Raw genomic sequence first — 12,959 nt, 5'->3', positions numbered from 1 at the left:
TGAATATATATATATATATATATATATACATATTCTTATATATATGTATATATATACATAATTATCATAATTTTAAATTTTTGTATGTAAAAGAAAAATCAAGCTTTTGAATATATATATATATATATATATATATATATATATTCCTATATATATATGCATATATACATATAATAATTATCATAGTTTAATTTATTAATAATTTTAAAAAATATATCATTAATTCATTTATGTAAATAATAATAAATAATATATGAGTTTATATTAAAAATTGGTACCATCTGAATAGTATTTTATAATTTGTAGTTTGTATTTTGAGTTTATTTGTTGTCTTGAATAAGTAGCATTTGTGAACTATTTTATCATAATAATAATAATAATAATAATAATAATAAATTATATTTTAGATTTGGAGATATATATTTTGATTTTTTTTAATTACATTTTGTTATAGGATTTTTGTCGATATATTGATCGGTAATCGATATATCATCGGTATTATTAGTAATCGGCATTGAAATTGTTATTGGATACGCATCGACATATCCGTCAATAGTTGATATATCAATAAAATTAGAACTTTGGTATTGATGTCGGTATTTAATCCTCGGATCACACGGAGTCACAAAAAATTGGCGGTTACTAGTTAATAACTAATAAATAGTAGGCCTGACCAATCCCAGAAAAGAAAAATATAATATAGGATATATAAACAGAAAAGTCTAAGAGAAAGAACGCGACTTGCTCACGAATATAACATTCATCATATTTATTCACCCATCATCAAACATCCTTGACACATACGATTTTTTTTTTCTTGAGGATATATTTGTATGATACAAATCATGGCTAGATCTTCATTGCATCGTTTTTTAGTTGAGTATAAATGAGTTTTCACTTTAACAGTCCTTGTAACATTCTTTGTCATGAGCATTGATATTAGGTGAATTATGAAAAGAAAAAAAAAATGGATGAACTCATCTCCTCGTTTAGAATATAGGTACTATTGAGTTATATCATCTTGTCATTTCAGGTATAAACTCAAAACACCTAATTCTTTTAAAATCGTTACAAGACTAGGTCACTTGATGTAATTATATAATAATCAGCGTTTCAATAAATTTAATATAATTAGTCAATTTTGATTTTGTGGTAATTGATTCAAAAATTGTATTTTGACACTATCATTTTGTTTTTACAATTGATACTAATCAGTATATATAAATTTATAATTTATTATTAACATACATTAACCAATATTAACTTTTGAATCTGCCTTTGAAGTTTTAAATGAGTTAATTATTTTTTTTGTTAGTTAATTTTGTTTGTTTGAGTGTAGGAGTAGTTTTCATCTATTTTATTGGATTTTGAAATTTTGAAGTCAAATCAACAGTTTGTTTTTGTGTTTTTCTTTTTCTTGTTTAATTTTAATTGATAAATAATACCGAAAATTTGTTAATTTTGGTTAACATCTATTTTGCAATATACGTCAAACAAAATATTGACTATTTTGTAAAATTTATGTGTCAATGTGACTATTTTATTAGACTAAAGTACCCATTTTTTAAATGGATTTAAAAAATGTGAATATTCACTTTAAAAATTGGTTAAACTGTCACTAAATAGTACCTTAACCTGAAAGTCTTTAATTTAATAACACGGTCAACTACAATAGCTTAGGTAAACGATCTGAGGGCAATACCAGCTTGTTGTATTATAATAACTCGGGGCATTATTATAATGATGAATGTGTATATATATGGAAGCTCTATCTAATTTTGGTTGTGTTGGATAATAGATATCATATTTCTATCTGATATCATTTTTCATGAATTTTATTCCTTATATGGACGTTATATGAAAGAGATAATGAGGGTTTTATATATATATATCGGAAGAAGATAATGAGTTGGACGACATTAAATAGTCTCTTACCCAAGCAACCAATTATAAAAGTGCGCGTAACAACGGATTGATCTATAATGTTACATGTCAATGTGCATGTGTGCATGGAACGTCGAATGAGAATTTTTATTCAAATTTTTTATCCACATCACATGCCAAGTTAAAAGCTTATTTGTGTTGGTTTAAAATAATTTGTGTTTTCAATATTGAGTATAAAACTCTATGTTTATTAAATTAATTTATATATACCATTTCCAACTACAGATAAAATATATGTTAACAATGGGAAACACATAACTAAATGAATGACAACATTCGTGAGATCTTATTAAAATGTGGATAGCTAAATTATTCTCTTACAAACTAGTAAAAAAAATGCATGTTAACACATATATAAAATTAGGATAGAGATAAGATTTTATATTTAATATTAAAAAGTACAATGATAAAAAATAATGCATTTTTAATAATGGAATATAAGTTTATTAGCTCAATTATAAAGAAAAGAATGAATGTACCAAAAATGTTTTTTTTTTTAAGGCAGCAGTGGGGATTGAACCCACGACCTCCACATAGGAGTGATGTGGAATTACCACTAGGCTATCCTAGGTACCACACCAAAAATGTTTATTGTAACATCATTTTTTAATTTATATTTGTAGCGAAGTATTGATGAGTCCATATAACAAAATAAAGTATGTGTACTACTTCGACGTAGAAAGGTTCGATACCAACGTTTTTTTTCCTAAAAAATGCAGTCTTACTAAATCAAACATATACAACAACGACGTCCAAGGATCGAACCCGAAAATTGTCGAAACAAAGACCGTGCATTATATTAAATTTTTTAAGGTAACTAATTGTTTTTGGGAATGTTTAATCCACTCAATTTTTTCCCATGTATTGCTATAGATTTTATGATGCTGCCAAAAAAATCCATCAAAATCATGCAGTCATTTTCCATACTTGTAGGTTTTGTAACACATATAGTAAGACAATTATGGACAAATTTGAACCAAGAAAGGAATGTCCGAATTGGGTTCTTATTCCCATCTTTTATTTATTTATTTATTTTTAATAAATTCTTATTCCACTCTGACACTATTTGTAACGCTGCGTGTACTGGTGAGTCTAAATTTTGTTCATTTGTTTGGAGAACGAAGGTTGCTCAATGAGCTTCCAAGACCGTCGACGAATCTGACTTCTGTGCGTTTGGGGAAATATCAGACCTTATCCTGGATATCATTAGAGCTGAGGCTCTACGGTTGAACTTGAATACGAATGTCCAGATTAATATTTTATTTTATATAGAAAAAGCATAATAATAATAATAATAATAATAATAATAATAATAGTGTCTACAGACTAAAAACAATTCTTTGTTAAAAAACTGCAAATAACTTCAATATAGTTACTGTCCAAGCAGAACACAAATTATATATATAAAAAAAAATACATGAATAAAAGGCCTAAAAATATACTCTTTTATTTCCCTTTGTTTTGGTCAAAAGATTATACTTGTCCATAATGGTAGTCAATCTATGTTAGCTTGAAAAAAAAGAGAATTTCAGCCCTGAAACTAAAAGTGCAATGTTTAGAGTTTGGACCAACATGTTCAAAATTCAGGTATTTTATATTAGGAGACCTAACTGCAATTTCCCAACCATCAAAATTGTAGAAGAACCCCTCAAATTTACACGTGGCGGTGGTTGACCTATAGTTCTAACTCTCCTCTCTGTTCTTCGGTTCTTCCAAAAAAAAAAAAAACACCCAGAAAATAATACTAAAATATATAGGGCCACTTCATAATTTTGTATTAGAGCTAATTTGTATTTGCCTTTAGAGTTTAGACTATTACTTCATTTTTTTTTTTTGAGGAATATTACTTCATATTTTTTAAACAGAGAAACTTCTACAAAATCCATATGAACTGTATCCGTTTTTAAACAAAGTAAATTAAATATAATACGGAGGCACTTAAGGATTAAGGATGAAAAACACGAGATCATCAATTAGCCTTTCTTTGATTAGATTATAAATTTCAAGCCTCTTGTGGGTAGTTTGAGATCTATTCGTTTGACTAGTTTTCATTAGGAGTTGATCCGAAATTGAGATTTATAACCGGGTAGTTTCAGATACTACATTCTCACAAATCTAAATAAATATATATATATATATATATATATATACATATTTATGGGAATTCGCCTAATTTTGTTTTTACTTCATAGATGAGAAACCAAATTTGTGACATTCTTCTTTAGTCGAAATACACAATTTTACCAATATTTAGTGGGTAAAATAAAACTAAAAGTATAATTGACCCAAAATAAATTAAATAAATAGAAAGAGAATACGGGAGAGAAGAGGACTGAAGAGCACGAGGCTCTCTCTAAAACAAAACTCACAGACATCTCTCTCTCTCGCTCTCTCGCAACCGCACCGCCGCCGATTTCGACTCTCTTTTGCCGCAGAGTCTCCGGCCAGAGACCGTTGCACGGCGTCGTCTAGCTCGAAAGCCACGGCCTCCGATCCTCTCGGCCGGGGCAGAATGCCGGCTCAGAAGCGCTCTCACGACGCCTCCGACGATGATCCCGTCGAAGACAACGCCGGAGACCTAAGCGAAGATCCAAAACCCGTTGCCGAAGACGACGGAGACCGAGGTTCGCTCGTTTTCTTTCCGCGCCGAGAGACTGTCTTTATTTTCCTTCCTTTTCTTCTGATTATCGTTCGGTGTTTCTCTGTGGATTTTGGCTCCGCTGATTCGCGTTTGGTTCGTTGACTCTTTACCGCTTCGCTTCGCAGAGTTCGATCGAAGCCCTTCCTCGGAGTCGGAGAGCAATGGAAATATCAAAGACGAGTAAGCTTTCTCTTTCTCTTTCCTCTTCATCTTCTTCTTTTGCTTATCGTGAGCGTCGTTTGCTTCTGATGAATGTGTGTGGTTGGCTCTGTTGTTCTCAACTTTGATTTTCGATCTTCGATGTTTATCTTACCTTTCGTGCAACAAGAACAAACGTTTTTTATTTTATTTTATTTAATATATATTAATATAACGAGAAGATCTTGTGTTATTATATATATATTTTGTCAATATGGGTTCGTTCTCTCTCGGATTCTCGGCTCAATGAGTTTGGTTCTTAATTCGGAAAGCTCGATTGTCGCGTTTAAATATGCATGAACGTTTCACGCGATCTTCTTATCGTGCGACCAGTTCTTAATCCAACGTCATCAAGTTTTCTTTTACAGAATAAGTATTGAGTTTCTGGTTGAAGATCGTCGTCATTGGTTATTTTCTTCACAGTTCTACGAATATATATTCTTTTATTGATACTATAAATCTTTCGTTTAAACGTAGAAGCTTGAATAAGCAGAGAATGAGTCCGCCTGAACCCAAGCACATATACAATACATTCTTATGCAAAAATAGCGATTCAAAAATCATAATGTTTCTTGATTCTCTAGAGTTTGAAATCTGGGTCACACTCACTCTTCTCTGCTTGGTGTATTTAAAATGAAGATGACATTCTAACACTCTGCTGTGAGAATTCTGTTCTGATTGATTCAACGGAGAATGAATGCTCTTTGTTCATTTGGTATGGTTTTTCTGTCTTTAGAATAGACTTTGAGTCGCCACATGACAAGAAGAATGGTATGAACTTTTGAGTCAGTTAATCCTCTACTTGGTTGACTCTCAATCGTCGATGTTTATAAGCTTAGTGTACTGATTGGTATGTACGTAAGAAACTGGCAAGAAAATGTACGATGCCAGAAAATTGAACGACTGATTTAACATGAATTTGGTAAAAAAAAAAAAAAAAAGTAACAGCCTTTTTTTTTTTTTTTTTTTTAATAAAAAAACCAACGTTTTACATCAGATATCTCAAACTAATGGTTAAAAACCTATTATTGCAGATATGTTTTTGTACTGAAAATGTGGTCACAATGCTATGCAATGTATAGTGTCTTTTATGATTGCATTTTTAATGAATGTTGCGCTTGTTTATATGCAGCTATATCACTATAAGATTAGCAGAAGTGCGCAAGGAAGTGCAGTGTCCAATCTGCCTAGGTATATCTCAACATACAAAACTGTTCTGAACATAAATTAGCTCACTTTGATCTGTTATTTCAGAAATCCATTTCCACAGTAGCATTAATTAATGCACATGATAGAATTTCCGAAGTTCTGTTTTATGCTGATTATATTAGCTACAGTTACTTGATGGTGCTGACTTCTAGGTATTGTGGTATGTTCAAACTTAGAACAATATAAAAACACAGTATCTCAGTGGAAAGCGACTATTAGATTTAGAACTCGGTCACCCTCACTTCGAACTATTATTGAAGGGTATATCTGGATGGTTGATCCATAAATGGTATATACTGAGAGCACGAACACATGTTTGTAGCTAACTAGATCAAAACTTATTGCATTACGTTGATTTGTCATTTATCTAATGTAGATAGACTGGTTTGACTTTAAGAATTAAGATACCAGGCTTGTTTGTAGACTGATTATTCAGGCTCGAAAATTCAAAGTCCTACAGTGCATTGGATCGGCGCCTTAGGCTTTTTCATGAAGCAAACTCGTTTTTCTTCTTGAAAACAAATATAGTAGCCTGATACGACATAAATCATTATCCATCGACTTGACTAAAAAGTCCAGAATATTGCAATGTGTCTGTTCTTATGTAAAGGGCATCTGTATTTGGTGCTTCAGAATCGATGAAAAACTGAAACAAGCTCAGACTCTATATTCCTTTTCTTGTATTCAAAGATATCCGGTAAAACAAAATCGTCACGTTGGTGAATTAGTGTTTTAGGAGTGTACCTACTGAAGATCATACTGCCACGATGCAGAGAATGGTTTTCTAAGAAGGCTATAGCGTAGAGAATCATTAAAGCAAGTAGCCAAGTACTCATAGGGTACCTATTAACTTATGTGCAGAATTAGCCTAGATGTCTTTGTGTTGTAATTCGATGGATGTTTGCCTTATATTTAGGAAGCGACACTCTGCAAGAACTGTTTGCACTTTTCTAAAACTAAAGGAAACGAACTATCTACTTTTCATGTGCAGGGATAATCAGGAAAACAAGAACAGTGATGGAATGCTTGCATCGCTTTTGCAGAGAATGCATAGACAAATCTATGCGCATGGGGTACTTAATGAGACTATCATACATTTCTTTTTTAATAATTACAAAATTCCTTAATTGGTCTGTAGCCTGAAAAATAATTGAATACTGACTATGAACCATAGGAACAATGAGTGCCCTGCTTGCCGCACGCACTGCGCTAGTCGTCGATCATTGAGAGACGATCCAAATTACGATGCCCTAATCGCAGCTCTCTATCCCGACATTGATAAGTACGAGGAAGAGGTATAACAAAAGGACGATCTTTTGTCTTTGGTAAAACCAATTTTCCATATCAGATTAATGCTATTTAATTGACAAGCTTCTTAAGCGTTATGTCTCTGCGACAGGAATTAGCTCTTCACGACGACGAGAAGGCCCGCAATAAGCAGGTGAGTTAGTTGATGAAATGGGACTCTCTGCTAAACTACATCACATTCTTTTCTTGCGAAATGGCAATATTTAGAGACATATATGTTCCTTCACCTCTGCTTTGCGTGTACAGATACAAGCTCACATTGCAATGACCTTACGGCGCCAATCAGAAGCTCTAGGCAGAAAGAAAAGCGCCAAAAGCACCGCAGCTGCATTTGCGAGGAGATCCCAAGGAACTGCTCGAAGCTTGAGGGGGAGAAGAAACTCGCGAAACCTTGACAACGAAGAATCCGAAGACAACGAGGACATAAACGGGAACGGCAACGTCAACAACGATTCGTCCTCGGGAGATGAACGAACGGAGCAAAGACCGAAAAGGACAAAGAGGTCTAGCGGGTCCCGGTACCCTCAGTCTTCATTGGCTGACGGAGGCGGGGATGATAACGAGGCTGAGGCTCTCAGAGACACCATAGCCGCGTCTTTGGCTCTCGTGGGAAGCTCGGAGAGGCTTTCCTGGGGAAAAGGAGGTATGCGCAGCCAAAATCGGCACGGTGGTGGAAGCGCTGCTAATGGAAAGAATGTCAGGAACACACGGATCTCGAGACTCGTTGATCATCTCCGCAACTCTGAGGAAAATCCCGATAAGGTAAATGTTAAGAATTTTCACTCATTTTTATCATTAAAATATAAGATAACGCAATACAAAGATAGTAGCTGGACTCTCCAGAAGTCTTCTCTCGGCCAAACATTTAATTTATTCCCCTCTCCATAAATATATTATAATCAGCCTGCCATAATCTCCAGTATTTAGACAGTTAAACACTTTTTTAAACTATTTTATGTTCAACCCCTCAGTATCTACTAATTATTATAATCCTATATTCCTTAAATACTAGGAGTAAATCAGGCCTTTTAAGGGCTCTTTTGTAATGATCGAATTCCGAATTCTGAATTCTGGGAGGTACATAGCTTATGACGCTCAATGTGCACATACATACATGTTTATTTTAGTCTAATAAGAAAACAATTTCTCAAATAAATCATCTTGTTTTTTTTTTTTTTTTTTTTTTTTCAGTTCGACATCAACCTCGTGCTTGTTTCCGTTGATCAAGAAGCCGTTCCGACCTTGAAGCAGCCATACCTTTGTTGCAGGCCTACTTTGTCAATTAAACACTTATCCGAGGTGATTCGCGTTCTTTGGCCATGCTTTGTTTTTGTTTTTTTGTTTTTTTTTCGATTGCTGCGTTAAATTGTCTCTATGTTTCCGCAGCATGTTGCTCGTCAAACTTCGTTGGAACCTGATGAAGTTGAAATACACCTGGTCAAACAATCTGTCGACAATAATAATCCGGCCCCTTTTGCAAATGTTGCGGTTCTTGCTGATTTTGTGTCGGAAAGCAAAGGCGAAGTTTTAACTTTGAGAGAGCAACAAACTCTGGCGGAACTTAGAACGCACTCTTTTACTAGTGGATATCTGGTAACCACTTATACCAAGATGTACCATTATTGATGTTGCATGGTTTTTACGTTAATTTTACTTATTTTCAATTGTTTTGCAGCTTCTATCGTATCAGAAAAAGCAGAGCTCGGAGTGGCAGACTTTGACCTAGTTTGCTAGCCGTGTCTCGTGATCATGATTCATCACAAACAACCAGTCTCGTCCCTTGTTTTTCTCTTGGTATCTTATTTATTTATTTAACTAATGGTAAATATATCTACATATTAAATTTATATCTATGTGATATACTCGCTGTGGGCTATATCAGTTAGGAGAGTATTTATAGCTTAACTTAAAGCACTATAAAGTATTTCGATTTACTAGAAGTTGTAGGAGCTTTTTAATAGACGAGTCTTTTAGGCGTAGAAAAAATGGTTTCAGTGCTGTGATTATTGTGAATGACTGTTTGAAGACTAGTTATTGCCAGCTCATATTATAACTAGTTGACCAAGTCAACCTTCAACTGATATATATAATATATGAGTATGACAAAGCATAGCGCTTCCTTTATAGTTTTCATTTTACTTTCGTATCTGACATCCCTTGTTCTTCAAGTTTTTCTTTCGAATGATTGAAGGATTTGGTGGAATAAATTAGTGTTGCATCAATTAGACCATACAAGAGTGTCGTAAGAGCAACGAAAAAAAAAGAGCAACGACGCGTGAACCAAAAAGAGCGTACAAAGCTCGTTTGTAATGGCATATTTGCGGTTATTAATATCTCCGATATCTTAAAAGAAAGAAGTCCCTCAACGTTAGACTTCTAAGTGTTGAACTTGAAATCTAGAGCTGAAAAAACTACAAATTCATAGAAATCGTTTATGCGCAGAGCGTTATAAGAAGAAGCTCAAATGATATTTATTAATGAAAAATAAATACCTACTAAACAAAGAGCGACTTATTATGGAAACGAAATGAAAGAACCAGATAACCATTTAAAAAGGCAAGGAATTATTAGAGCAATAATTACACATTTTGTCCCGATGCGACAAGTCACAAATTTTTATGGGTTATTTTGCTAACTAGCCCAATCAACCTACTAATATTAAGAGAATACTCTATAGTGCTTTAAGTTAAGCTATAAATACTTTACTCTATAACAACTTCTATATGTAAGCTATAAATACTTTACTCTTGTGCTTTAAGTGCATAAATTACCCTTGAAATGTCACTCACCCAATCCAACTTTACTCTCTCTCTCTCTCTCTCACGATGTTGTCTACTTCTCCGCCTATCTCTCCGTCGGCGAACGACACGTCTCCGCAGCCTCCGGATGATGCGCCGGAGGCGCCGGCCACGTCGAACGCGACTCAGAAGATTTCGTTGCCTCCGCCGCTCAAACGACGGTGACGGTCGACTCGTGGCCTCCATCGACTCAAACGACGATGCCGGTAGATTTTTCGCCTCCACCGCCTCGCGTTTCACGCAGCGATCGAGCCTCCGATAGAGTGTCCGGCGATGATTAGAGGTTTTCTAGCGTTTTCTGTTTTAAATTGTGGTCAGGGTTCACTGGTGGTGGAGAAGAAGAAGAGGATTCACCGATTTTGTTGATTATCTGTAAATTCGCGAATCAGTTAATTTAATTAACTGACTGTTTAGTTAGGTTAATTAATTAACTTATTGATTGAATATTAGCTTAGGTTCTGATTTTTTTGTGAGTAAAGTTAATTTACTAGATGATTGAATTAGGAATTAGGTTAATTAATTGAATGCTTTAAATATCAATTGATTTAAGTTCTTATTTTTGTAAATTTTTTGTGAATTTTAAATCCTTCACGAATCAATTAATTAATTAACCTTACTCACTCCAGTACGTTAATTAATTAACTGATTCGTGAAGAAAGCGATGGCATTATGGTCTGAGCAAAAAATATGGGCTATTTGCTTAATAAAATGAAACTTATGCTATTCTCTCAATAAGAATAACAAACTTAGTTAGTTAAACAAATTTCACAATTTTTATTACTAAAAAAAAGCTACGTAAGCCACCTAAACTGTAGGAATTGTAAATTAGCCAACCTTTTGTAAATTCTTTGTAAATAGCCAACTTGCATACGTGGCATCCTATTAACTGCTTATTTTTTTTTACATGTTTGCCCTTTGTTGATTTCGGCCATGTGTTTAAATAAGGTAGATTTAAAAGAAAATTGAATCAAAGTTTTTAAACAGATTATGAAGTTTTTTAACTTGAGAATTTGAATTTTCCAGCAGAATTTGAATCTTTCCAGCCGCTTGTTTCTAGTTGATTTGTTTTCTAATTTCAGAAATTAGCAGTAAATAACAATCAGATAATATTTTCCATTTATTGAAAATCTGTTATTTATTTTCAGCTTCAACCGATTAGGAAATTTTTTAACTTGAGAATTTGAATTTTCTAGCAGAATTTGAATCTTTCCAGTTGCTTGTTTCTAGTTGATTTGTTTTCTAATTTCGGAAATTAGCAGTAAATAACAATCAGATAATATTTTCCATTTATTGGAAATCTGTTATTTATTCTCGTCATATTTCTCAATCACAGAATTTTAGAACCTCCAAAATAATCCCAATTTTTTTTCCAGTTTATTTACACGTATATACTGTAAATATGCTTGTATTTACAATGCAATTACAATGAAACAAGAAAAATTAGTCGAACTAAGCCACTTGAAACTTTGAAATTGTAATCTAGCCAACGTTTCGTCCAAATTTTCACTCTAGCGAAAAATGATGACGTGTCTTAATTATGTAAGATGTTAATTACTATAATATCCTCTACTAGAATTTGGCTTAAAAAACTTGTAGTCCACGTTTGATCATTCAAAAAATTTCGAAGTTAATAAACGTGTATATATTTCGAATTAAAAAAAATTATATATTTGGCAAAGTTGGTTATTGAGCATTTATTTCTTTAATGAACATTATAGCCGTGTAAGCAAATACAGTGTAAATTTATGTTAATCTCCGCTGCTTTGTTAATTTCTGTTAATTATGGTAAATTTACATATGTGCATGTAGAGCCGATCAATGCCCACCAGTTTGAAGTTGTCGATGGTGTTATCAATTGATATTTCTTTCTTTTCCTTTAATACGCATTTAATACGGTGTTATTCACAAGGAAGGCGGCGAGGCGTCAACGAGGCACTCACGCGAACAGGGACTCGAGACATCAAAGTTGCCCAGCCCGACAGCAAAGTAGACGTCTAAAAAACACCTTTACAAAGAAATTTTCGAAGAGGAAGACCGAGAAACTAGGTTGGAACGCCATACGGACGACAAAAAAATATGTTGAGATTAGGTTGGAAGCCCTCGGGCAGCTCAGGACCTCCGTCTCTAGCGGCACGTGAAACTCCACGTCGAACAGGGCGTCAAACTCGTCCTGAAACCTCTTGATCTTGCTGAAAAAACCTCTTGATGCGCGTCAAGACTGAAAAAACCGCATGGTTTCACCAAGTTTGGAACGATGCGGGGGCAGGCTTTCTACAGGCGGCCCCAACCTCCACCGCGACTTCTTCTTTTTAAGGCGAATGGTGGCCCCGTCTACAGGCGGCACCCGATCTCTGCCTTCGCCTCATGTGCGACTCTAGATGCTTCTTCTCCATTCTATTCACAAAGGAAAGACGGTAGTCGGGATCGGCACGGGGGGCCAACGTAATCGCCGGAGCGCGCTAAGAGTCCGTTCGCGGTTTGGAAGTGGGTCGATCCGACCCCCGACTTCCTAGAACAAACCTAACGGGGGAATACGGGCGGCCTCGTCGTGCTCCGACCTGCGAGTACGCGAATCTTACACGAAATCCCAAGTCGAAGGACTTACCCCCGTAATCTGCAACTGCGCTCGCCGAGACCGCGACACCGACTCGGGCGCCACAAAACTTGGAGGAAACCCCTCGTGACAAACTCCTGAGTGGGGAGACGCTATACCCGAGAGGTAGCGACCTCCGACGCACAGAATTGGGAAAGGCGACCACGACGGACCGGGGAGACCCGTGCGTCCACAATAGAGATAGAAGAGATCAGACGGCGGCCGGATCTGGCTCATGCACAAATCGTGCGGGGAAGACGGGGCCAAC

The 12,959-nt window shown here is 35.0% G+C and overlaps 1 protein-coding gene across 1 annotated transcript; it reads left to right on the top strand.

The window, feature by feature from the left end:
• The first annotated feature begins 4,268 nt into the window (after nt 1–4,268).
• Nucleotides 4,269–9,426, top strand: LOC149385924 (putative E3 ubiquitin-protein ligase RING1a). The gene is made up of 10 exons (XM_089627240.1): nt 4,269–4,568; nt 4,711–4,765; nt 5,916–5,974; nt 6,984–7,065; nt 7,167–7,287; nt 7,392–7,433; nt 7,547–8,062; nt 8,492–8,599; nt 8,687–8,893; nt 8,976–9,426. The coding sequence occupies exons 1-10, from the start codon at nt 4,457–4,459 to the stop codon at nt 9,024–9,026; spliced, it is 1,353 nt and encodes a 450-aa protein (XP_089483366.1). The 5' UTR covers nt 4,269–4,456; the 3' UTR covers nt 9,027–9,426.
• The last annotated feature ends 3,533 nt before the right edge of the window (nt 9,427–12,959 follow it).

The sequence above is a fragment of the Urtica dioica genome, chromosome 9 (assembly GCF_054948205.1).
Source record: "Urtica dioica subsp. dioica isolate 48M chromosome 9, U.dioica_male_clone48M_v1_H2, whole genome shotgun sequence".
Classification (NCBI taxonomy): domain Eukaryota; kingdom Viridiplantae; phylum Streptophyta; class Magnoliopsida; order Rosales; family Urticaceae; genus Urtica; species Urtica dioica.
The sequence above is the reverse complement of the archived record's forward strand: the minus strand, read 5'-3'. Positions and strand labels throughout refer to the sequence as shown.

Coding starts and splice junctions, on each gene's coding strand:
- LOC149385924 (XM_089627240.1), top strand. CDS start 4,457: ATGCCGGCTCAGAAGCGCTCTCACGACGCCTCCGACGATGATCCCGTC. Junction 8,063..8,491: donor CTGAGGAAAATCCCGATAAG/GTAAATGTTAAG, acceptor TTTTTTTTTCAG/TTCGACATCAACCTCGTGCT. Junction 8,600..8,686: donor CAATTAAACACTTATCCGAG/GTGATTCGCGTT, acceptor ATGTTTCCGCAG/CATGTTGCTCGTCAAACTTC.